The sequence below is a fragment of the Carassius carassius genome, chromosome 13, assembly GCF_963082965.1.
Source record: "Carassius carassius chromosome 13, fCarCar2.1, whole genome shotgun sequence".
NCBI lineage: Eukaryota > Metazoa > Chordata > Actinopteri > Cypriniformes > Cyprinidae > Carassius > Carassius carassius.
Genome location: NC_081767.1, coordinates 785,365 through 809,075, shown reverse-complemented (window position 1 = coordinate 809,075; position 23,711 = coordinate 785,365). Strand labels below are relative to the sequence as shown.

Genomic DNA, 23,711 nt, shown 5'->3' with positions numbered 1-23,711 from the left:
ATGTACTGTGCTTGACTGAAACCTGGCTAAAACCAAATGATTATTTTGGTCTAAATGAGTCTACTCCACCAAACTACTGTTATAAGCATGAGCCCCGTCAGACTGGTCGTGGAGGAGGTGTTGCAACAATATATAGTGATATTCTTAATGTTACCCATATAACAGGATACAGGTTTAACTCTTTTGAAATACTTCTGCTAAATGTTACACTGTCAGACATGCAAAAGAAATCTAATGTATCTCTTGCTCTGGCTACTGTGTATAGACCACCAGGGCCGTATACAGAATTCCTAAAAGAATTTGCAGATTTCCTCTCAGACCTTCTAGTTACAGTTGATAAGGCGCTAATCATGGGAGATTTTAATATTCACGTTGATAATGCAAATGATACATTAGGACTTGCGTTTACTGACCTAATAAACTCCTTTGGAGTCAAGCAAAATGTCACCGGGCCCACTCATCGTTTTAATCATACACTAGATCTAATCATATCGCATGGAATCGATCTTGGTGCTATAGATATCGTACCTCAAAGTGATGATGTTACTGACCATGTCCTTGTATCGTGCATGCTGCGTATAACTGATATTAACTATATGTCTCAGCGTTACCGTCTGGGCAGAACTATTGTTCCAGCCACCAAAGAAAGATTCGCAAATAACCTGCCTGATCTATCTCAACTGCTATTTGTACCCAAAAATACACATGAATTAGACGAAATGACTGACAACATGGGCACTATTTTCTCAAATACATTAGAAGATGTTGCCCCCATCAAATTGAAAAAGGTTAGAGAAAAACGTACTGTGCCATGGTACAACAGTAATATTCACTCTCTCAAGAAAGAAACTCGTAGTAACTTGAACGGAAATGGAGAAAAACTAACTTGGAAGTTTTTAGAATTGCATGGAAAAACAGTATGTCCAGGTATAGACAGGCTCTAAAAACTGCTAGGGCAGAGCATATCCACAAACTCATTGAAAATAACCAAAACAATCCAAGGTTTTTATTTAGCACAGTGGCTAAATTAACAAATAACCAGACGCCACCTGATTCAAATATTCCACCAACATTTAATAGTAATGACTTTATGAATTTCTACACTGATAAAATAGATAACATTAGAAATACAATAGCGAATGTAGATTCTACAGCGTCTAACACTTCAGTTTCATCCATCGCACCCAAAGATAAACTGCAGCGCTTTACAAATATAGGACAGGAAGTGCTAAATAAACTTATCACTGTATCTAAACCAACAACATGTTTATTAGATCCTGTACCCACTAAATTACTGAAAGAGCTGTTACCTGTAGCCGAAGAACCGCTTCTCAATATCATTAACTCGTCGTTATCTTTAGGTCACGTCCCAAAACCATTCAAGCTGGCGGTTATCAAGCCTCTTATTAAGAAACCAAAACTAGATCCTAGTGTACTGGCAAATTATAGGCCTATTTCAAATCTTCCATTTATGTCTAAAATTTTAGAAAAAGTTGTGTCTGCTCAATTGAGCACCTTCCTGCACAAAAATGATCTGTATGAAGAATTTCCATAGCACAGAAACTGCACTTGTTAAAATTACAAATGACCTGCTTCTTGCGTCAGATCAAGGCTGCATCTCATTTCTAGTTTTACTTGATCTTAGTGCTGCGTTCGACACCATAGATCATGACATACTCATAGATCGATTACAAAACTATACAGGTATTCAAGGGCAGGCTCTAAGATGGTTTAGATCCTACCTGTCCGATCGCTACCATTTTGTTTATTTAAATGGGGAGTCATCTCATTTATCACCAGTAAAATATGGAGTTCCACAAGGATCCGTCCTAGGTCCCCTTCTATTTTCAATATACATGTTGCCCCTTGGTAATATTATTAGAAAATACGGAATTAGCTTCCACTGTTATACAGAATCTTGTAGATTACAATCTGCAACTAGACGGATGTACTGTTACTTCCTCTACAGTCAAAAATCTGGGTGTTATATTAGACAGCAACTTGTCTTTTGAAAATCATATTTCCCATGTAACAAAAACTGCATTCTTCCATCTTAGAAACATTGCCAAGCTACGAAACATGTTGTCTGTTTCTGATGCAGAAAAGCTAGTTCATGCATTTATGGCCTCTAGACTGGACTATTGTAATGCACTTCTAGGTGGTTGTCCTGCTTCTTCAATAAACAAGCTACAGGTCGTCCAAAATGCAGCAGCTAGAGTCCTTACCAGGTCAAGAAAATATGATCATATTACCCCAATTTTACAGTCTCTGCACTGGCTACCTATTAAGTTCCGTATCAGTTACAAATTATCATTACTTACCTATAAGGCCCTAAATGGTTTAGCTCCTGCGTACCTAACTAGCCTTCTACCACGTTACAATCCATCACGCTCCCTAAGGTCACAAAACGCTGGACTTTTGGTAGTTCCTAGGATAGCAAAGTCCACTAAAGGAGTTAGAGCTTTTTCACATTTGGCTCCCAAACTATGGAATAGCCTTCCTGATAATGTTCGTAGTTCAGACACACTCTCTCTCTGTTTAAATCTAGATTAAAAACGCATCTCTTTTGCCAAGCATTCAAATAATGTATCTCTTAAATTGTGAGTGTAGTTGCATCTGATCAAATGTGCATTCTTATTCTTTATCTTGGATTAAACTTATTAATTTTACTTTGTTGGATCAGCAGCTATGCTAATGATGTCTCTATTTGTTTCTATGTTTTGCCACGGGATGTAACTAGGATTTACACAAGCTCCAGTCTGGATCCAGAACACCTGAGAAGAGATGATGCTGACCCTCAGAGGACCCCAGATGATGCTTACCCTGAATCAACAAACAGAACAAATATTGCTACAAGTGTGACTTCATCATTTAATAATTATTAATTATTAATAATATTAATAATGTTCATCGTCTGGCTGACTACGTCTTGTATTATTTTTTCTTAAAATCCTGTCATACGTGCACAAACTGACAGTCACCACTTATAAGCTACTACTAAATATTGTAGAAACATAATTTTCTGTAAAGTTGCTTTGTAACGATTTGTATTGTAAAAAGCGCTATACAAATAAACTTGAATTGAATTGAATTGAATTCCAACACTCATGCTCTCAAACGTTTGCTCTTTGGAAAATAAACTGGACTTTATTCAACTCAGTTGGTCTACACAGCATGAGACAAGGTATTGTTGTGTGTTTGTTCAGACTCCGCTATTCAGCTGCAAGGTTTAACCTGCTACAGAGCGGACAGAGATACAGCACTGTCTGGTAAGACTCGCAGGGGTGGCTTGTGTGTGTACGTCAACAACGAGTTGTGTAACAATGCTGTGGTAGTGACAAAACACTGTTCATCGCTGGTGGGGTTTATGTTTGTGACGTGTTGACCGTTCTATCTCCCGCGGGAGTTCACGGCCATTGTTATTGTCGCAGTCTACATCCCTCCATGTGCTAACATAAAGGACGCATTTTGCAAGCTGTACAGTGCCATGAGCGAACAACAAACAAATAACCCTAATGGGTTTTTCATAATTGTCGGTATTTCAACCACGCAAACTTAAAAGACAGTTTTGCCAAAGTTCTACCAACATGTGAATTTTGCAAAAAAGGGAAAAAACACACTGGACTTTGTCTACACATCAGAAAATAATGCATACAATGCTATACCCCGCCCCCACCTCCGTACTCGGATCACATCTTTGTTATGCTAATTTCAGCATTCAGACCACTCCTGAAACTCGCCAAAACTGTTCAAAAACTCATCACAGTTTGGCCAGATGATGCTACCTCAACACTACAGGACTGCTTTCAGTGCACAGACTGGAACATGTTTAAAGAGGCAGGCACCTACAACAACCTCACACACCTCAGGAGTACACTGAAACTGTGAGTGATTATATCAAAAAGTGCATTAATGATGTGACAGTCACCAAGACCATCACAACACATGTAAACCAAAAGCCATGGATGACAGCAGTGATTCGTAGGCTGCTAAAGACCAGATATGAAGCATTCAGATCAGGAGATAAAGCAGCCCTCAAAACAGCAAGAGCCAATCTGTCCTGTGGCATCAAAAATGCAAAAAAAAAATCAACAATCACAGACAGCAGAGACACATAGAGCCTGTGGCAAGCCATTCAGATCATCACTGACTACAAGCCCCCGCCACAGGCCTGTGATAATGACACATCACTCCTGAATGCACTCAACCACTTTTATTCACAGTTTGAAATGTAGAATGACACACCTGCACAAAAACTGCCCACACCTCCCAGTGATAAGGAGGTCTGTCTGTCTCCAGTCAATGTAAGGAAGACCCTATCTAGATTAACCTATGCAAGCCTGCAGGTCCTGATGACATACCTGGTCGTGTACTGAAAGACTGTGCTGCACAGCTGACAGATGTCCTAACAGATATCTTCAACACCTCACTGTCGTCCCCACATGTCTCAAACCAACGACCATCATACCGGTACCAAAGAAATCACCTGTGTCCTGTCTAAACTACTACCGTCCAATAGCACTGACTCCAATCATGATGAAGTGCTTTGAGAGGTTACTCATGCACAACATCAAAACCAGCCTCCCCAACACACTTGATCTGCTCCAGTTTGTATACCTTCCAAATCGCTCTAGAGAGGATGCAATTTCCTCCACCCTCCGCCTGGCTCTTTCCCACCTAGAGAATAAAGACTCCTATGTTAGAATGCTGTGCATCGACTTCAGCTCAGCATTCAACACAATAATCCCACAACAGCTCATTAATAAACATAACCTCCTAAATGCTTCCCTCTGTAATTGGATCCTGGACTTTCTAACTGGAAGACCTCAGCCAGTCCGTGTTGGCCACAACACCTCGAGCACTACCACACTGAGCACAGGTGCCCCACAAGGCTGTGTGCTCAGACCGCTGCTCTTCACGCTGCTGACCCAATACTGCACTGCCAAGTTCAGCTCCAAACAAATCATCAAGTTCACAGATGACACAACAGTGGAAGGTCTCATCAGCAACAGCGATTCAACGCACAACAGAGAGGAAGTAGCACAGCTGGGTGAATGGTGTGGCACTAACCACTTGTCCCTCAATGTAAGACAAAGGAGGTTGTGATGGACTTCAGGAGAAACTCCGTTGACCACCCCCCACTGACCATCGACAGCTCGACTGTGGAGAGAGTCCACAGCACTAAATCCCTGGGAGTGCACATTACAGAGGATCTCACCTGGACCACCAACACCATGTCACTCTCCAAGAAGGCACAACAGCGCCTACACTTTCTCCGCCAGCTGAAAAGAGCAAGTCTCCATCCACCCATCCTCACTACTTTCTACAGGGGCACCATTGAGAGCGTGCTGACCAGCTGCATCAGTGTCCGTTACAGGAACTGTAGTGCAGCAGACCACAAGAGCCTCCAGCGGACAGTGAACACAGCTGCAAAAATCATCGTGCCCCTCTCCTCTCCTTCCTGGACATTTTCCTTACACGATGCTCCAGTAAAGCCAACAGTATTGTGGAGGACCACACCCATCCCTCCCACAGTCTCTTCCAGCTCCTACCATCACGAAGACGGTACAGGAGCATTAGAGCCCACTCCAACCAACAGATCAACAGCTTTTAACCCGAGACTGTGAGCCCTGAACTCAAATCACCCCACCCTCCTCTGAAACCCCACACAAACCCCCTCCTGCTGTAACAAACCACCTGTAGTAACACAATATCCTCTATGCGCACTAGACAATTTTCACACACACACTGCTTTATGTACATAATCCCACAAAAGACTCTGTAATATGTGTATGTTTACTTGCTCATGCACTACAAATCATCTTGCACTGTTCCCCAGCCAGCTGCTTGACTTACGATGTTTCTCTTTGCACATGTACGGTACTATGTGAAGCATTCGTATAGTCTATATATTTTTTATTTTTCAGTCTACTGTATGTATAGGTAAACATATACATATAGTATATTCATATTCAAAATCTGTCAGTAGGTTAGTCATGTTCATCAACAAAATATGCCACCTTTTGACGAACCGTTGCAGCATGAAAAACAGCTCACTTTTCCTCATCTGAAAGCAAACGTTTATGATCATGATACGTTAAAATTATTTTGTTTTGAAAATGTTCAGAGTAATATTTAGGTTTTTTGATGTTGTGTTTTTAGAAATAAATGGACTGTTTTTGTAGTAATAACATTTTAATGATGTAATTTATGTATTTTTCACATTTACTTATTAATGAGAAGTTGCTGATCAAATATAATATGGTTTTGGCTGAAAAAAATCAATTTATACCTTTTTTTTTATATATATATATATAAAATAACAATTGTTTGTATCAGAACGGACCTGGAATGTAGAAATAGTACACTTATTTTTAATGCATTATGAGGGTTAAGAACCTTTTTTCCCCCTAACATTACAATGACAGGTTTAAGTCTATATATGATTGTATGCAAACTCCAACCGAAGACAAAAAAAAAAAAAACACTCAAATGCAGTCTTTTTTTTTTTGCCAACTGCAGACCATTATAATCATAAGTGTGCACACTTTTCATCATTATCCAGGCTTTATGAGAGTTCAACACTTGATGTTGTATTTTTAACATGTTGTGTGTTTTAAATAGTCATTATTTAAAAATCGGTCTCATTACTGGATGGCCTGTTGCATTCATTTGCGCTCTCTCTAGAGTGAATGTGTCGATGTATGTCTGCGTTCATGTGTGCTGAAAATGATTGGAACTATAGAATTAAAAAAGTCACATGATCGATCACTGGTTTCCCTTTACAGAACAAGTGCACAACTCTAGAAGCAGTTTTGTGTTAAATACATAGACAGTGTTATGCTGTAATGCATAATATATAAAATAACCCAATAAATTCATTAAATATCTTACATTAGGGGGATTTAAAACACATTGGAGATTATCTTATCTTTAAGAGCTGATTTAGGACGATTTTTCAAGAACATTCTTTTCAGGAAGTCAGACTCTTCATTATAAAGTTATTATTATTGTACTCATCTTATAAAGTGATCGTGTCTCTTCAGAAGACTTGGATTAAAGTGTTTGATTCAATATGGATTGATTTTATTACACCTTCAGAACATTTTTGGATTTTTTAGGTTTTGGTCACCTGGACTTTCAACAGAGGGACTGTTTGGAACAGCATGACAGGGAGTAAAAGATGATAGAATTTACAGAAGATAAGCAGATTTTTTTATTTATTTTTTTGTTAAGAATGCTCCATAAATCTGCCCTCGGCCTCAGGTGTGTGTGTGTGTGTGTGTGAAGATAAGCCCTGTGGCATTTCTGTCACTGAAGTGGCGTCTTTGAGCTCCATGAAAGCAGCATGAGGCCATCGGTGTGTGTGTGTGTGTGTGTGTGTGTGTGTGTGAGCATGACAGAAGACTGTTATCACACAGCAGCAGCAGCATGAGAATAAGACAGAGGACAGCGTCTGTCATGCAGTCTGTGTTTGAGACGGACAGCTGGATTAATCACATGCACACAGATCAGGAGCAGGTCTGTGGCTACGTCTGCGCAGTAGAGAGGCGTCAGTCCCGTTTTACACTTAATATACAGTTACATTCACATAGTGACAACGCTTTTACAAACAAACTGATTCTGTTACCTTTCCACACTGTGTGAATAAACCGCACTGCTTTTACATGAGGTCATGTGATCTGAACCACATACAGTCAGCTAAAATAATCCATAATAACACTTCCTCCAGTTAAAAAGTGTTCTGGTCTGAATCAGGAGAGAAATCTGCACAGATCAAGCAGCGTTTAAACAGATCTGAACAAATATGTGAGAGACAACAGGAGAAGCGCTATTATTCCAAATTAAATTTAAAATCTTCTTAATGCTGGATGTGTTTCATCTTTTGTCTTCTCCAGATGTTCACTGATGGACTGGAGTGCTGTGGATTATTGTGATGTTTTTGTCAGACTCTCATTCTGACGGCACCCATTCACTGCAGAGCATCCATTGATGAGCAAATTTTCCATAAATTACTATACTATTCAGCCTATTCTTAATAAATGAATTAATAAATAGAAAAATAAATATGTCAGTCTTTCTTTCAATGCATTGTTTGCCACTGCTTTGTACTTTTGACTATACTAGCAATTTCACTACTAAGTCATTCCTTGTACATGAAAATAAACAGCTGCTTTTATATTTTAGGAAAGATGTCATTATATCTGTGACTAAAAGAGTTTGAAACTCCTGGCTTAAGTCATCGAATACCTTCAGTCACCGCTCACTGAGTTATTCCATATGTAACACAGACACGCTTTCAAAGGGCCAGAGGCTTTCCTGAAAACTTGTGTGCTTTTTGGTTTCACCACCTGGGTTTATCTTTACAAACACACACACACACACACACACACACACACACATTCTTTAGTGTCGTCACATTCGCACTCATCAGTCACTCTGTGCCTATATGTGGTGTGTGAGGAGGCAGCAGCAGATAACCAGATGACTAATTAGGTGACACACAAGTGCACAACCCTGCAGTGACCTACACAAGCACATATCAGCATCCAGCTGAAAGCAGCGCACTGATAAATGCATGAGTGAATGCAACACACACGCGAAGCACATGCTTTAATGAATAAACCGGGCGGTAAATAAATATCAGGAGCTGTACGCAGTGCAGTGACTCAAATGCAGTGCAGCTCACCACAAGCTGAATTTAATGTTGTGCATTTCGTCGGAGCAAACGAAGATTGATGAAATAGAAAATATATACACCGCAGCGCTCAGTAATAACTAAGGCACTCATTTATGCTAAGTGCGATATTTCTCCCGTTCGCTCGGCATCACCTCGACTTCACAACCAACTGCATTTACCTAATCAAGCATTTGCATTTTACAAGCTGACAGACGAACTCTGTATGTAAATAAGACAAATTCTGGCACACCACAATGGCAGGACTAGAAACATGAGTGGTGAATATTACATTATTCATGTAATAATAAAAACTAGCGAAATGCAAATACAATGTAAAAATCTTCAACAGACACTGAACCAAAATCTTCTCCCTTAAAGGAACAGCTCACCCAAAAATGAACATTTGCTGAAAATGTGCTCACTTCACGGGAACGGATTTGGAGAGTGAATGAGCTGTTCCTTTAGGTGCTTTATACAAAAGGCCTCCATTCATGGAAAGCCCCTAACGAGCATTTCTCTCATGTCGCGACCTCAGGATGACCTTTTAACCTCTGAGATCAGGGGTTTAGCATTGAGACGGGCTCCAGACCGCTGAACAGACATCTCAAGGGTGTTCTGCTATGATTGACGTTCCTTGAAGATTTCTTTTGAAACTGTTTTCTGAAGGCAGAGGAATGTGAGCATTAAGGGTCTGTGGAAAGGTTTCTCTGAGAGGATCTGGTGGCAAGCCAGAGGCCTAACGACTGATTTCCGATTTCTCTGCTTCCTGGCGGAAAGAAACGTCAAAGCATGCTTTATCTACATTGAAGCGGATTGGCGAGAGGTATAAGCAGTCGAAAAACTAGGACAAAGACATGTGGGAAATAATAAAGTCTTTGAAAGCTGCGTCTGTCTGACAGACAACAAAGAACTGTGATTTCCTCTCAAAGGAGAAGACGTCTCGCTGTGATGCTCGTTTAACACAGTAAAGTCATCATCACAGTTAAAACACAATCCACACAGATCCTAATTAATTACATATTAATGCATAAAACACAAGAATTTGAGATCAGTTACCAATTCATCTTTTTAAACTACTTTTCTAGACAGATGAATTTATAGTAGTGCATTTCCAATGCAATTTCTGTGCTGTCTAGGAACCTTGCATACTGTATATTATATACAAAAATTAAAAATTAAAAATCAGTGGTTATGTTATAAATTGAATGAAAGATGAAATTATGCTTTTTAGTCACACTAGTTTTGTGCTAACTTTAACCTGTGACCAGTAAACTTAGTTAAGGCTCAAGAATCAACTAACACAAATTATACATAATATAAGAGATATTTTTACATTGAAAAAATCTGAAACAGGTGTGTTAAATAAGAGAGCGGTGGTATTTTCCACTCATTTATATATGTATATACACACAACTGAATATATAGTTTACAAATACATCACATTTGATGTAAGTTTTATGGCCATACTTTGAAAACGGTGTGTGATGTGAAGTGTATCATGTTTTTAGTTTTTATAAACTGACGCACAGGTCATATTTCTCAGCTGTCATCAGCATAGAGCTTAATCTGGATTTGTAACTTTAAGAGAAAGAGAAACCATAGGAATATTTTCCTGCGAGGTAAAACAGCAATGAACTCCAGTGATGCTAATGCAGTCATAAATCCATGCAGACAGAGAGGAGAGCCTGTGTGCCGCAGTACCTGTGGAGGATCTAGAGATGTGGACATCTCTCCTGGACGCTCCGCTGCTCGAGTCCTCACCACTAATGCAGTCATAACAGAGCAGTGCTGCTCCACACACACACAGGACAAAAAAAGGAAAAGAAAAACTGATGCACAAAAATCTATCTGCTGGAAATAATATTTGTCAAAAGAATCTAAATAACTCAGTTGAACAGCCATGTTGAGTCAATCACTAAACCTGAAGGACACACACACCGCTCCAGATCCGTCCACAGGTGAGCGTCAGGCGGACGGAGAAAGCATGCAGACTTTCTCACTCGGTCTGTCTGCAGTCACCCGGAGACATGAGGGAGAGTTCACCCAAATGTGAAACTTCTGTCATGTATTCAGCGTCTCGTTGTTCCAACCCTACAGAGTTTCTCTCTTCTGCTCAACACAAAAGATGATACCTTGAAGAACGCTGGTAAACCAAACAGCTGACGGTAGCCATTGACTTCCACAGTATTTTATTTTATTTTTTCATACTTTGGAAGTCAGTGGAGACCGGCAACTGTTTGGTCATGAGCATTCTGCAAAATATCATCTTTTGTGTGAACCAGCTTAAAGAAATTCATACAGGCTTGGAACAACATGAGAGTGAGTAAATGATGACAGTATTTACACGTTTGGGCTGAAACGAGCCGTTCCTGAAGTCTCAAAGCTGATAGCATTCAGAGAGAGAGGAAGAGATACCATGAGCAGAAAAACTCCCAGCATTCCCAGAAACAGACAGATACGGCAACGGCTGAGATATTAAAATGAGCCTGTTTACACATTCAAGTTGATTTGCAATGAAAATGTTTTTTTCTTTTTATTATTGTCCAACGTATTCAGTAAAGAGTGAGACCTCCACCAATGAGAAACTAGGATTTGATTAGCAATCACAGGCAAAACACAAAAACACAAAATGAACTTTCACCAAACACATTCAATAAATAGCAAAGAGAAAATGCTCTAATTTATATAAACGATGCCGCAGTTACACTGGGCTTTAAGCGTGCATCATTTCTACAAACTCTGCAATGGTCGTAATATAACTGTGACGAGTGGGGCGGGGCCGAGGGACATGGGAGCGAGGCCGGGGGAGTGATTGGAGATGAACTGCACCTGTTCGACCCACCGGTCTCGAGGCCCATGGAGGAGATGGAAGGATATAAAACTGGAGCGACGACAGTGAAGGACGAGAGAGGACCAGGCCTGGGCTTTTAGTTGTGTTTTGGTTTTATTTTATGCGCACCAGTCGTCCGTGAGGGGCTGGTGCGCTGTTTTGGGTTTATTTTCCTTTATTAAAATGTTGTTTGATTGTCCGCCGGTTCCCGCCTCCTTCTTCCGGATGAATATGAAGGTTGATATCATTACAGTGGTGCCGAAGCCCGGGAGAAGGAGGGACGCGCTGCTGAAGATCCCTCGCCGCTGTGGTGAATCCGCGGTGCCATCGAGCTGGCGAGGAGTGTGCCGCCATGGACGCTCGAGGCGGTGGACTGGAGCGAGTTGCCGGGGACGGGCGAGCTCGCTACCGGCCGCCCACGATGTGGAGAGACGGCTGCCGTCCGTGAGGGAGCGGAGGAGTCGGCGCCGTTCGCCAGGTGGCCGGAGCCTGCTGCCTCCGCCGGAACGGGGAGGAGCAGGGAACGGGGGACTCCTGCCGGCTGCCCAAAACCGGAGGAGCCGTCGCCGTCCACCGGGCGGCGGAGGAGTGTCGTGCCGTCCGCCGAGGGCCGTCCAGTGCCACCGCCAGGCACCGCGGAGGAGATCACCCAGCTGGTGGAGGGCCGAGCAGCGGTGCGTCTGGGAACCGGAATTTTTTTTTTTTTTTTTTTTTTCCTCTCTCCCCTCTCTCGTCTCTGTCGCTCCTCCTTCCATCTCCTTTTCTCTCGCCTCGCCTGTCCTACCCCCAGGTTCCCGCAGGTCCCCGGGAGCGGCCCCCCCGGAGGGAGGGGGGGGGGGGGAGTAGAGCGCAGTCTCGGGAGTACCCCCCGGCCTGCGAGGGGCGATGGGGGTATGTGACGAGTGGGGCGGGGCCGAGGGACATGGGAGCGAGGCCGGGGGAGTGATTGGAGATGAACTGCACCTGTTCGACCCACCGGTCTCGAGGCCCATGGAGGAGATGGAAGGATATAAAACTGGAGCGACGACAGTGAAGGACGAGAGAGGACCAGGCCTGGGCTTTTAGTTGTGTTTTGGTTTTATTTTATGCGCACCAGTCGTCCGTGAGGGGCTGGTGCGCTGTTTTGGGTTTATTTTCCTTTATTAAAATGTTGTTTGATTGTCCGCCGGTTCCCGCCTCCTTCTTCCGGATGAATATGAAGGTTGATATCATTACAATAACGAAACACACACTCAGTGGCATCTTCTTTAAAAAGAATAATATACAAACAAAATACAACAACATGCACTTTACTCTGCAGATTTAAAGTTGGCTTGCTTTCAATTCAATTTGCATTTCTTCTACTGGTCACATGTTCACATGATACAAATCCATAGGTCAGAGGTCATCATTTTGCATGAGCTTGTGTTTCCAGTCTCCTGTATCCTCATGCATACATATGACCATCACTTGAGTCAGAAACTGCAGTATTTTAATAAATATTTTGCTAAAAAATGCCACACAGGGGTTCGAATGAACCATTGCATGAATCCTTTTTAACCAGTTTATTTATATGGATCATGTTTGCAACACAACAAACACAAACTAAACTCTTCAGTGGAAAAGCTAGTGCTTCGGAGACGGTTAGCAGCATCACTTCTTTAGTTAGTAACTGCCCAACATCACCCGCCTCCACCCACAGAACCAGGCACAGGACTGTTCAGTAGGATTCATCACCAATGGAAAAACAATCACACAGATGTATAGACTGAGTGAAGCGGGCCGAACCTGCGAAGGCTTTGGATATGCGGTCTTTCTTCCACTCCCAGGGCTGGTCGTACTCCTCCGGCGGCCTCTCGTCGTCCTGCGGTAATCTGCTCTCACGGGAACACACACATCCGTCTGGATCTGCTCCGTTCTCCTCCGGCTCGTACGGGGTGTCGTAGAGAGGATGCTGCTGGACCGGACCGTCTTTAGGAGTGCGACCGCCTCGGATCTCTGCCAGACGAAGACAGGAGAAGACTAAATATCAACAGTCTGTGCTGCTTTCAGCATGCTTTTCCATTTGACACATGCATTTAGCAGGCACTTTTTTATACAAATGGACCTACAAAAGCAATTCATCACAGAGCCAACACTATTCATGGTTTATAATGCCAGGTTTATTTGAAAGCAAGGATAGGATGCACTTTTAGCCACTGACATTTTCAGTCAAAATCCCAAATGGATTTTTCCCAAGTTTAGTCAAAAGCTGTCTTTTAGCTGCAGGGTGTCTGTTTCAGACAGCCTCGTTATACTCTCAGGCTTGGTTCATACTAAGTGCTTAAAAGTTTCAGTGAAAACTAACAAAAAACAAGGCCAAAACACATGAACATGCTGTGTTTAATGGTCGGGCCTGCGGCGCTCAGAGGAAACCATCTCCGAAAAACCCCAGAGTCTCATCTGAACACAACAAAGAACAGTCCGAGACAACCCAGACACAAACCAGAGCTCATGTCCTGCAAAACATGATCCTAATGTTTGTGTGTGTGTGTGTCTAATACATTATTAAAACCAAAAGCTGTTGCCTATCTGCTAACTAACACTGACTATGATTAATAAATGCTGTAAAAATATATTGATAGTTAATGCATTAACTAATGTTAACAAGCAAGACCTTATACTGTAAAGTGTTACCAATTATTTTTATAATTGAAAACCTGTCGATTACATCTTTGATTAATTGAATTAAAAAAGGCAGTTTTTACAAACTATAAAAGTAAATGTTTGTATTTATTGCATGATGCCCAATGTGCAAACAGGAGAATGCATCTTAATAAGGTTATGCATTACATTCTATCTAAAACTTTCCTACCATAATAAAGTAAAAAAGCACTAAATACAGACTAAACATACAAATTCACTTATATACAGTAATTATATACATTTATACACTATTACAGTAGTCCCTTCACAGCTGCTGCTCTCATGAAAACACAATTACTTGATACATACAGCATCTTAAGCATGCATTTAACATCCAACAAAATGCATATTTAGCATTGCACAGTCAGGAAGATCACACTCCTGTTCTACTGCGCTCCGTCTGTTTGATGTGCATGAGCTAAACGGCGCTCGCTCAGTAAAAGTTAAGGAGGGTCACTTTCTGTCAGAATGAACCTTTCTGCAAAACGTGCCTTTTCAACATTTACACAAGGAGCAATATACAGGCCCTGAGTGAAAATGCATCAAAACAGCAAATAGTGTTAAACCATATGCTTTTGTTTGAAGCTTAATATGATGCTTTCTCATGTTTAGGACAACTTGGGTCGTGCACTTTTCCCATAAGCTGCTCACTGTTTGTCCAAAGAAATGAGTTGCCAGCTTGACTGGTGGATCTTTAATGTGCACAGTGTGCAGTGATTAATTAATAGTCAAATTCACTTTTGATCATTATACATGTTTTCAACTAGTTGTTGCGGTTTGTTTAATGAACACTGGTCGACCTCCAGACTCAAAGTCGGCTGTATGACACAAGAACGACAAACACACTGCAGTCCTGCATCACTTTCAGAAGTGTAGCTCTGTGCTTGACCTCCAGGGGTCACTGGAAACTGGACTGCAGAAGCTATCTGTCACCCCTCAAAACAAATCACAGAAGTCACTCCAGAATCGCTCTCTCTCTAAGAGCGGAAGCATTTCTCTCTCTCTGGTTCTCTGGGGTGGCATGAAGCTGTAAGCGGTCGTGCTAATGGTATGGTATAATGCAGAGACGCTCATGGAATGAAATATAACACCACAGAGCTGCATAATTGCCTCTCTGCTCAAGGGAGCTCTTGCGGAAAAAAGACTAGAGAGAGAGAGATCTTCATAAAAGCCGTGCTTGCAGAAGCCTGGATCATTACATTACACTCTGAACTACTGATGCACTGATATTTCAGCAATCAAAGTTTTTTGGCATGAAAAGTTTCAGAAAGCATCAACATGGCATTTCCATGGTTTGGAGAGGCTTAAAGCTAGCTAGTCAGCGTGAACAGCAGGCTGAAGAACACGAGTGTGTCCCATAAACTCAGACATGCAGGCTTACACGCGCTCACACTGAGACTCTGCAGTTCTGCTCTTCACACATCCTGCACTCGTTCAGACACGTCACTGCGGTCCGGAGAAATGGCTGTCTCTGGCGGAGCTCGTAACTATAATTACAGGCTCCAGCAGAACCAAATCCAGCCGAGGAGCTGGTGCCCTTTCACCCGTCACGTCTGCAACAGTTCAGGGATCAAAGGTCAAACAGAAGCCTGGCATTCACACACACACACATGAACACATGCTGCCGCCCACCCACCACGCATACACACTTCCTCTCCAGGCGTCAGATGCTCAGTGCGTGTGTGTGTGTGTGTGTGTGTGGTCTGATGAGCTCTGCTGATTTACAGTCACACACTGCAGGAATCAAAGCATGACCTTTATCTTTCCAGGAACGCATCCCTGAAGACTTTAAAGCCACTCACACTGCATAAATGATATTTAATGCTTCTCTTCGCATCAGAAAACTCTTTACTTGCATATAGAGTTATTTAACGATCTCCAAAGAGCCAAATGTTATTGATGACACACTGCAGGTTCTTCACACGATAGATAGATAGATAGATAGATAGATAGATAGATAGATAGATAGATAGATAGATAGATAGATAGATAGATAGATAAAATGACAGACAATAAAAAACAACGAACAAAGGATGGATGATGATAGAACAATAGAAAGATTGATACAATGATAAATAGGATAAATGACAAAACAAACAAATGAGTAATAGAAAGATGGATTGATGGAATGATGGATAGAATGACAGAATAAAGGATGGACAAATGATAGATGGATGGAACAATAATGCTAGAAACAATGGATGGATGGATGGAATTATAGAATGATAGAAGAAACATGGATAGATGGAAAAATAGATGGAATGAATGAATGAATGATGGATGGGTGGATGGATGGATAGATGGGATGAAATAATGATGGATGGATGGATAGAAACGATGATAGAATGATGGATGGATGGATAGGATGATAAAATTATGGCTAATGGATGAACAATATATAGTACTATAGACCAACAATGGATGGATGATGGAACGATAGAATGACACAATAAAAATACAAAAATGATGGATGGAATGCTAGAAGAAACAATAGATAGATGGAACAATAGATAGTACAACAAAATAAATAATGGATGGATGGATGGATGGAACGACAGAATGCTAGAAAAACAATGGATAGAACAATAGAATGATGGTAGAAACAATGGATGGATGAATGGATGAAATAATATATAGTACAATAGACCAACAATGGATGGATGGAACGATAGAATGAAAAAAAATTGATGCTAGAAGAAACAATGGATGGAACAATAAATCGTATGACAGAATAAATGATGGATGGATGGAACGATAGAATGCTAGAAAAACAACGGATGGAACAATAGATAGAATGACAGACAGAACGAATGATTGAATGATGGATGGATGAATGGATGGAATGATAGAATGATGGTAGAAGCTATGAATGGATGAATAGATGAAACCAAAGATAGTACGATGAACAATAGATGGATGATGGGATGATAAATGGACAGATAAAGGTGTAGTTCTGGACTGGATTCGGTGCTGTAGGCTGTGTTTTCTGGCTCTCGTCTGCGTGATGATGAACCTCCTGAGGACAAACCCTGAGAACGTCTGATTGTTTGAGTCCCAGTCACTCTTTCTTCAGCTCTAACTACACGCTCAGCTTTTCCATGTCAGCAGCCTGCTCTTCCTCTCCATCATCCCTGCTGAATCTGCTCCTCACCTCTCCGCTTTCTCCAGCTCAATCCCCGAAGAGGAGAAAAGAAGATGTTACTGACTGGAAATCTCTAAAAGCTGCTCTATGTCAGCCAAGTCCTCGGGCACACGAGTGTGTGTTTGGATGAAATCAAACTGTGCGTCAGATCACACTTGCTCTCCTCACCTCTCCAATCATTTGAATAAATTATTACAGAAAACCCTTCACGGTTGCATCCATTGACCCTCCTGCAGGGCATTATGGGAGCAAACATTAAACACAGGAAACAACACTCCTCATCTGCAGCCCCGCACCATCCACCATCTCAGACGAAGATATTAAACGCTTACAATCCTCGGTTTGACACCCGAAATAAACTTTTAGCCTCTCCAGCAGGTGAACTGAGGAAATATTCAATACAGCATTTCAAATATTTTTAGATTATGACAGGAATACAACTATTTCAGTTCAGTTAGTCTAGAACGAGTCCAGCTGATTCAGTGAGAGAGTTACTGTAGCTGCAATAATGATTCAAAACAACAAGTCTGTTCAACAGATTCATTAAACGAATCAGATCATAAGTCATTCTTTTGTGAACTGGCATACATAGCAATAAAACTGCATCTTTGCTGTCTTTACTGTCAGTTTGTTGTCCTTGTATTATTATTTATTTTTTATTTTACTCTCATCAGATGTGGGTCAAAGATGAGACAATGGATAAGCTTATTAAACTCTGATTGTTTTGATGCTTGAAATCTCCTTTTGGTCTCTGCCCCATGTACAGGACACCTGAGATGACACTGATGACAGTCTCATCGATCTGGTACATAATACAATCAAATCGATGTTGCACTGCACACTCAAACTGTGGGATGCAGAAAACAAAAACAGCTGTTTTTATGAGTTGGACTGAAGTGGATGGACCTTCTGAGTCCGTAGCGTTTGTCCAGCTGTATTCCTATGAGAGCAGAGAGCAGTCTGTCTCTCACCGCCTGCTTTATCTCTGTCCTACAGCAGAGACCGGCACAGCCATCCCTACATCCCTGCAGATCACTGCTGCCAACACACACACACACACACACACTATAGTGCACCGATGCAGTGCTGCTTGATCTCAGGCTGTTTTTCTTGGTGATGGTCATGGATGTGGGGTTTGGCACAGCAGATGAAACACGGGCCAAAAGAGTGAACGGAGATGGACAGTAAGAACACATGCATATGTGTGCATGTGTGTTTGTTTGTGTGTATTTGTGTGTGTGTGTCAAGTCAAGTCACTTTTATTTATATAGCGCTTTAAACAAAATACATTGCATCAAAGCAACTGAACAACATTCATTAGGAAAACAGTGTGTCAATAATGCAAAATGATAGTTAAAGGCAGTTCATCATTGAATTCAGTGATGTCATCTCTGTTCAGTTTAAATAAATGTGCATTTATTTGCAATCAAGTCAACGATATCGCTGTAGATGAAGTGACCCCAACTAAGCAAGCCAGAGGCGACAGCGGCAAGGAACCGAAACTCCATCGGTGACAGAATGGAGAAAAAAAACCTTGGGAGAAACCAGGCTCAGTTGGGGGGCCAGTTCTCCTCTGACCAGACGAAACCAGTAGTTCAATTCCAGGCTGCAGCAAAGTCAGATTGTGCAGAAGAATCATCTGTTTCCTGTGGTCTTGTCCTGGTGCTCCTCTGAGACAAGGTCTTTACAGGGGATCTGTATCTGGGGCTCTAGTTGTCCTGGTCTCCGCTGTCTTTCAGGGATGTAGAGGTCCTTTCTAGGTGCTGATCCAGCATCTGGTCTGGATACGTACTTGATCCGGGTGACTGCAGTGACCCTCTGATCTGGACACAGACTGGATCTGGTGGCCACGGTGACCTCGGAACAAGAGAGAAACAGACTAATATTAGCGTAGATGCCATTCTTCTAATGATGTAGCAAGTACATAGGGTGCTATGGGAAGTGTTTCCGGTTCCGGTTTACCTAATTAATGCAGCCTAAAAATCCTTTAACAGATTTGGATATTAAAAGCATATTACTATGTTATGTGTAAGCCAGGTTAAAGAGATGGGTCTTTAATCTAGATTTAAACTGCAAGAGTGTGTCTGCCTCCCGAACAATGTTAGGTAGGTTATTCCAGAGTTTGGGCGCCAAATAGGAAAAGGATCTGCCGCCCGCAGTTGATTTTGATATTCTAGGTATTATCAAATTGCCTGAGTTTTGAGAATGTAGCGGACGTAGAGGATTATAATGTAAAAGGAGCTCATTCAAATACTGAGGTGCTAAACCATTCAGGGCTTTATAAGTAATAAGCAATATTTTAAAATCTATGCGATGCTTGATAGGGAGCCAGTGCAGTGTTGACAGGAATGGGCTAATATGGTCATACTTCCTGGTTCTAGTAAGAACTCTTGCTGCTGCATTTTGGACTAGCTGTAGTTTGTTTACTAAGCGTGCAGAACAACCACCCAATAAAGCATTACAATAATCTAACCTTGAGGTCAGAAATTCATGGATTAACATTTCTGCATTTGTCATTGAGAGCATAGGCCGTAATTTAGATATATTTTTGAGATGGAAAAATGCAGTTTAACAAATGCTAGAAACGTGGCTTTCTAAGGAAAGATTGCGATCAAATAGCACACCTAGGTTCCTAACTGATGACGAAGAATTGACAGAGCAACCATCAAGTCTTAGACAGTGTTCTAGGTTATTACAAGCAGAGTTTTAGGTCCTATAATTAATACCTCTGTTTTTTTAGAATTTAGCAGTAAGAAATTACTCGTCATCCAGTTTTTTATATCGACTATACATTCCATTAGTTTTTCAAATTGGTGTGTTTCACCGGGCCACGAAGAAATATAGAGCTGAGTATCATCAGCATAACAGTGAAAGCTAACACCATGTTTCCTGATGATATCTCCCAAGGGTAACATATAAAGAGTGAAGAGTAGCGGCCCTAGTACTGAGCCTTGAGGTACTCCATACTGCACTTGTGATCGATATGATACCGATATGATCTTCATTCACTGCTACGAACTGATGGCGGTCGTATAAGTACGATTTAAACCATGCTAATGCACTTCAATTAATGCCAACAAAGTGTTCAAATCTATGCAAAAGAATGTTGTGGTCAATTGTGTCAAATGCAGCACTAATATCTAATAAAACTAATAGAGAGATACACCCACGATCAGATGATAAGAGCAGATCATTTGTAACTCTAAGGAGAGCAGTCTCAGTACTATGATACGGTCTAAATCCTGACTGGAAATCCTCACATATACCATTTTTCTCTAAGAAGGAATATAATTGTGAGGATACCACCTTTTCTAGTATCTTGGACAGAAAAGGGAGATTCGAGATTGGTCTATAATTAACTAGTTCTTTGGGGTCAAGTTGTGGTTTTTTGATGAGAGGCTTAATAACAGCCAGTTTGAAGGTTTTGGGGACATATCCTAATGACAATGAGGAATAATAATAGTCAGAAGAGGATCTATGACTTCTGGAAGCACCTCTTTTAGGAGCTTAGATGGTATAGGGTCTAACATACATGTTGTTGGTTTAGATGATTTAACAGGTTTATACAATTCTTCCTCTCCTACAGTAGAGAACGAGTGGAACTGTTCCTCAGGGGATCTTTAGTGCATACTGCGTCTGATGTGATACTGTAGCTGACGGCTGAATGGTTGCAATTTTATCTCTAATAGTATCCATTTTAGAAGTAAAGTAGTTCATAAAGTCATTACTGCTGTGGTGTTGGGAAATGTCAACACTTGTTGAGGCTTTATTTTTCGTTAATTTAGCCACTGTATTGAATAAATACCTGTGGTTTTGTTTGTTTTCTTCTAAAAGAGAATAAAAGTAATCTGATCTTTAATGGTTTTCCGTAGGATAGGTATCTTTCCCGCCAAGCAATAAGAAATACCTCTAGTTTTGTTTTCCTCCAGCTGCGCTCCATTTTTCGGGCTGCTCTCTTTAGGGTGCGAGGATGCTCATTATACCATGGTGTAAAACTGTTTTCCTTAACCTTCCTTAAGCGTAAAGGAGCAACTGTATTTAAAGTGCTAGAAAAGAGAGAGTCCATAGTTTCTGTTACATCATCAAGTTGTTCTGAGGTTTTGGATATGCTAAGGAATTTGGATACATCAGGAAGATAACTTAAAAAGCAGTCTTTTGTGTTAGCAGTGATGGTTCTTTCATACTTGTAACAAGAAGTAGAATTCATAATTTTGGCTATATGAAGTTTGCACAGAACTAAATAATGATCTGAGATATCTTCACTTGGCTGAATAATTTCAACACCATCAACATCAATTCCATGTGACAGTATTAAATCTAGAGTATGATTTCGACAATGAGTAGGTCCTGAAACGTGTTGTCTAACACCAATAGAGTTCAGAATGTCTATAAATGCTGATCCCAATGCATCTCATTATCAACATGGATATTAAAATCACCAACTATTAAAACTTTATCTGCAGCCAGAACTAACTCGGATGTAAAGTCACCAAACTCTTTAATAAAGTCTGTATGGTGCCCTGGTGGCCTGTATACAGTAGCCAGTACAAACATAACAGAGGATTTATCATTAACATTTGTTTCTCTGGATAATGTTATATGAAGCACCATTACTTCAAACGGGTTATACTTGAAGCCTGCCCTCTGAGAAATCCTGAAAACGTTGTTATAAATTGAAGCAACACCTCCACCTTTGCCTTTTAGACGTGGCTCATGTTTATAACAGTAATCTTGGGGGGTGGACTCATTTAAAATAATGTAATCATCAGGTTTTAGCCAGGTTTCTGTCAAACAGAGCACATTTATATTATGATCAGTGATCATATTATTTACAAAAAGTGTTTTCGTAGAAAGGGATCTGATATTCAATAAGCCAAGCTTTATCATTTGTTTATCCATATTGCTTCTGTTTTTTATTTGTTGAACCTCAATTAAATTGTTAATCTTAACTTGGTTTGGACGTTTTTTGTTTTTTTCTAGTTCGGGCAACAGACACACTCTCTATAGTGTGATATCTAGGTGAAAAAGTCTCTATGTGTTGAGAATTAACTGACCTCTGTGACGGGAGGCAGCTAGCAGACGGTCGGTTTAGCCAGTCTGTCTGCTTCCTGACCTGGGCCCCAGTTAGTCAAGTATAAACACTAAGACTATTTGCCATATTTCTAGAGAGAAGAGTGGAGCCACCCCAGGAGGGATGAAGACCATCTCTTTTAAACAGGTCAGGTCTGCCCCAAAAGCTCGTCCAATTGTCTATGAAACCTATGTTATTCTGTGGGCACCACTTAGACATCCAGCCATTGAGTGATGACAATCTGCTATGCATCTCATCACCACGGTAAGCAGGGAGGGGACCAGAGCATATTACAGTGTCTGACATCATGCTTGCAAGTTCACACACCTTTTTAATGTTATTTTTAGTGATCTCCGACTGGCGAAGTCGAACATCATTAGCGCCGGCATGAATAACAATCTTACTGTATTTACGTTTAGCATTAGCCAGCACTTTTAAATTTGCCAAGATGTCAGGCGCTCTGGCTCCCGGTAAACATTTGACTATGGTGGCTGTTGTCTCTATATTCACGTTCCGTACAATAGAATCACCAATAACTAGAGCACTTTCATCAGGTTTCTCAGTGGGTGCATCACTGAGTGGGGAGAACCTGTTTATTGTTTTTATCGGAACAGAAGAGCGGTGTTTTGACCCACGACTACGCTGCCTCACCGTCACCCAGTTGCCCTGCTGCAGGGGCTCTGTTGCCGGAACCGAACAATGTACAGGAATCCCTGAGCTAGACGCATCCAAAGCCGTATCTAGAGCCCTAACATTCTTACTGTCCTCAATTAAAGTTTGGATGTGTGTCTCTAATTCTGAAATCTTCTCTGTCAGCCTAACTATTTCCCTGCATTTATCACATGTGAATCCCTCATCTGCGACAAAGATAGATAAACTGTACATGTGGCAAGAGGTGCAAATAACAATAACAGGAGAAGCCATTACTCACCGTGCTTGATGAAATATTCTTACTGCGGTTGTTTGATGAACTTGTGAAAAACTGGAGCGAGAGAGAGGAGAGGAGAAAAGAAAAACAGCGATAGGTTCGAATGAAAACGCTAATGTCAAGCTAACGAGTGCTAACGCTTTGCAGGTGTACTGCACTCACGGATATAAAATAAAAGTGAACAATCAAAATTAATCTGATAAGATTGATCGATAATATCAGAAATATGGTGTGAATTAAGTTATATTTTATCACTTTAAAAAACAGAGAGTGATAGTAAGATAAAGATTCTAGAGCAAAAATAAAATAAAAATATAAACAGCTACACGGAGTTACGATTAGCTACAGAAGGCCAACAGGAAGTAGAGAAAACACTGTCCAACAGCGACACCCGCA

The 23,711-nt window shown here is 41.1% G+C and overlaps 1 protein-coding gene across 4 annotated transcripts in view; it reads right to left on the bottom strand.

The window, feature by feature from the left end:
* Positions 1 to 23,711, bottom strand: part of LOC132155815 (SH2 domain-containing adapter protein D-like) — a 114,018-nt gene that overhangs the window by 23,841 nt on the left and 66,466 nt on the right. For 2 of the 4 annotated variants that reach the window (XR_009437352.1, XM_059564520.1), the window contains exons 3-4: positions 13,278 to 13,487; positions 10,382 to 10,468 (exon numbers count right to left, since the gene is read on the bottom strand). Coding sequence is in view for 1 of the 4 variants with exons in the window: in XM_059564520.1 (XP_059420503.1) it covers positions 10,382 to 10,468; positions 13,278 to 13,487 (297 nt within the window). In the remaining 3 variants the exon portion in view is untranslated. The remainder of the gene's footprint in view (positions 1 to 10,381; positions 10,469 to 13,277; positions 13,488 to 23,711) is intronic. The other 2 variants (XR_009437351.1, XR_009437353.1) reach the window with 1 other exon arrangement.